We start from the raw sequence: 2,457 nt of genomic DNA, 5'->3' as shown, positions 1-2,457 counted from the left end.
TAACCAACCCATGGCAGAGGGGGCTCCACAGCCCTGAGAGGTCCAGGGAGTGAAGCTGGCAGAGGCCACCCCTCCCTTCCTCCTCTGGGTCTCAGGAAGAGCCGCCACAGTTAAGTTTACTAGCTGAAGCCACTCACATATGCCCTGTTTATCTTAGGTGGTGAATCTCATTGCCCATCCTCCTGTCCACGTACTGCTACCCACAAGAGTCATCATGTCTCAGCGTCAGAAGCGTCCTCAGCACTCATATGATCAATGCCATCAAACCTTCAGAAAGTCCCAGGGCCTGGAGGTTGAACAGGTCTCCAAGGCTCTGGAGGAGACCCATCTCTCCTGCCATCCTCTAATGCCTGGCGATTTGAAGGAGGCTCCTGGGGCTGGTATATCCAGCACTCCTGAGGGTCCTCAGTGTTTCTACTCCTCTTCCATTGCTATCAAAGCCACCTCACCCACCAAATCGGATGAGGGGTCCAATAGCCAAGAAAGAGAGTATACTCTGAGCACCTCACAGGCTGTGCTAGGCCCCAAGAATGCGCCTATAGATGCTCTAGATAAGAAAGTATCTATGTTGGTAAATTTCTTGCTATTCAAGTATCAAATGAAAGAGCCAATAACAAAGGCAGATATGTTGAAGATTGTCATCGAAGAGTGTGAAGTCCACTTTCCTGAGATCTTCCTGAGAGCCTCTGAGTGCATGGAGATGGTCTTTGGCCTTGATTTGATGGAAGTGGATCACACCAATCACCACTATGGCCTCTTCATCAAATTGGGCCTCACCTATGATGGGATGCTGCACCGTGAAGTGGGCATGCCCAAGACCGGCATCCTGATACTTATCCTGGGTGTGATCTTCATGAAGGGCAACTGTGCTACCGAAGACGAAGTCTGGAAAGTTCTGAATGTGAGCGGGATATATGCCGGGATGAAGCACTTCATCTCTGGGGAGCCCAGGGAGCTCATCACCAAAGAATTCGTGAAGGAAAAATACCTGGAGTACCGGAAGGTGACCAACACTGATCCTGTGCAGTTTAAGTTCCTGTGGGGCCCCAGAGCCCACGCTGAAACCACCAAGATGAAGGTCCTGGAGTTTCTGGCCAAGGTTCATGGGACTGACCCAAGTTCTTTCCCATCTCAGTATGAGGAGGCTCTGCAAGATGAAGAAGAGAGAGCCCGAGCCAGAATTTCAGGCAGGGCTGTCTCTCCTTCTGTAGCCACTGCCAGTTCTAGTGCCAAGGCTAGCAGCTTCTCCCACACCTAGGGGAGTCGGGGATACTTTCTTCATGCATTGTTGGAAGACGCAGTTAGTGCTGGTAGAATTTAGTTCTGAGGTGGGGGCAGAAAGGAAGACAGTGTATTTGCCTGTGTGTTCCTGTTTTGTATGTATAACTTGTAAGTTTATTCTCTTTTTTGATGTATGTATTACTCGTATTTTTTAATATGAATTTAACTTTCAAAATATAAAGATTTATGAATGATACTGATCATACATTTACTACTCATGATGTTTAAAGCAAGAACTTTGTTGTTTTGTGAAACAAATTGTGAAACTATCCATTTTATCTTCTGGAATAAGAAGATGGCATTGCTATAGGCATTTATTTCCTTGCACATGTGAAAGGTCAGCTTTAAGATAGCTGGGATCAATAGAAAAAATCAAGAATCTCTAAAAGATATTCAAAATTTGCCTTTCGTATTCTTTTTAGTTCTTGTTCTGTAAAATTAAATGATATATGCGTAGATTTGCTTAAGCTCTTTAAAGAATGTATAACATGTTAATGAATTAGACCTCATATTCACTGGATCATTTATTCCACAAACCTTTATTGAACAGCTGCTCTTTGAAAAGAACTGTAGATAGTATTGGGAATGCTAGGATTAATAACTCAGGGCCTGCTCATAGCGTTTTAACATATAGGAGGAAGAATCCTTCATGGACAATAATGAGATCTTCTAATTCCTAAGGGACAAGTAAAATGAAGAAGTGAGTAGGTAGAGGTGGACAGTCCTGTGAGACTGTCAGCGTGGTAATGCAGTTAGGCGTGGCCATTTGGGGCTTTGGGAAACTTCAAGTCTTTCAGTGGGAGTTAATTTTACATGAAACTGGGTGGTGAGCAACATGAGGCTGAGGGCATTATGAGAGGGACCAGACCCTCTAATGGTCTGTCTGAGTTGAAACCCAAATGTCTGGAGTGGTAAACTGCTGTTAGCTGTTACTTTTGGATCACAAGTAAACTAGAGAGAAATTCTCACCTGGAACAGGAATGGAAGGTTACCTGAATCTTATTCCTGTGCAGCTGAACGCATGCACAAAGTTTTTTTGTATATGTCACCTCTAAGGAGTTTCTGAGAAAGATAAATACTTCTTTGAGATCAGACACCCAGAAGCTACTGGGCTCACAGTTGGCCATCGCCTAGGAGAGCCAGCGCTTACTTCATTCAAAAGAAAATTTAATTAAG

At 44.4% G+C, this 2,457-nt stretch overlaps 1 protein-coding gene across 1 annotated transcript; it reads left to right on the top strand.

The window, feature by feature from the left end:
* The first annotated feature begins 214 nt into the window (after positions 1–214).
* On the top strand, positions 215–1,258 carry MAGEB16 (MAGE family member B16). Its single transcript, XM_019943086.1, has one exon. The coding sequence runs from the start codon at positions 215–217 to the stop codon at positions 1,256–1,258; it is 1,044 nt and encodes a 347-aa protein (XP_019798645.1).
* Positions 1,259–2,457: the final 1,199 nt, after the last annotated feature.

This window comes from Tursiops truncatus, chromosome X (assembly GCF_011762595.2).
Source record: "Tursiops truncatus isolate mTurTru1 chromosome X, mTurTru1.mat.Y, whole genome shotgun sequence".
NCBI lineage: Eukaryota > Metazoa > Chordata > Mammalia > Artiodactyla > Delphinidae > Tursiops > Tursiops truncatus.
Note: the sequence above shows the minus strand (reverse complement) of the source record. Positions and strands in the feature narration are given on the sequence as shown.

Bases quoted from the DNA above. Each gene is read 5' to 3' on its own strand.
- MAGEB16 (XM_019943086.1), top strand. From the start codon at position 215: ATGTCTCAGCGTCAGAAGCGTCCTCAGCACTCATATGATCAATGCCAT.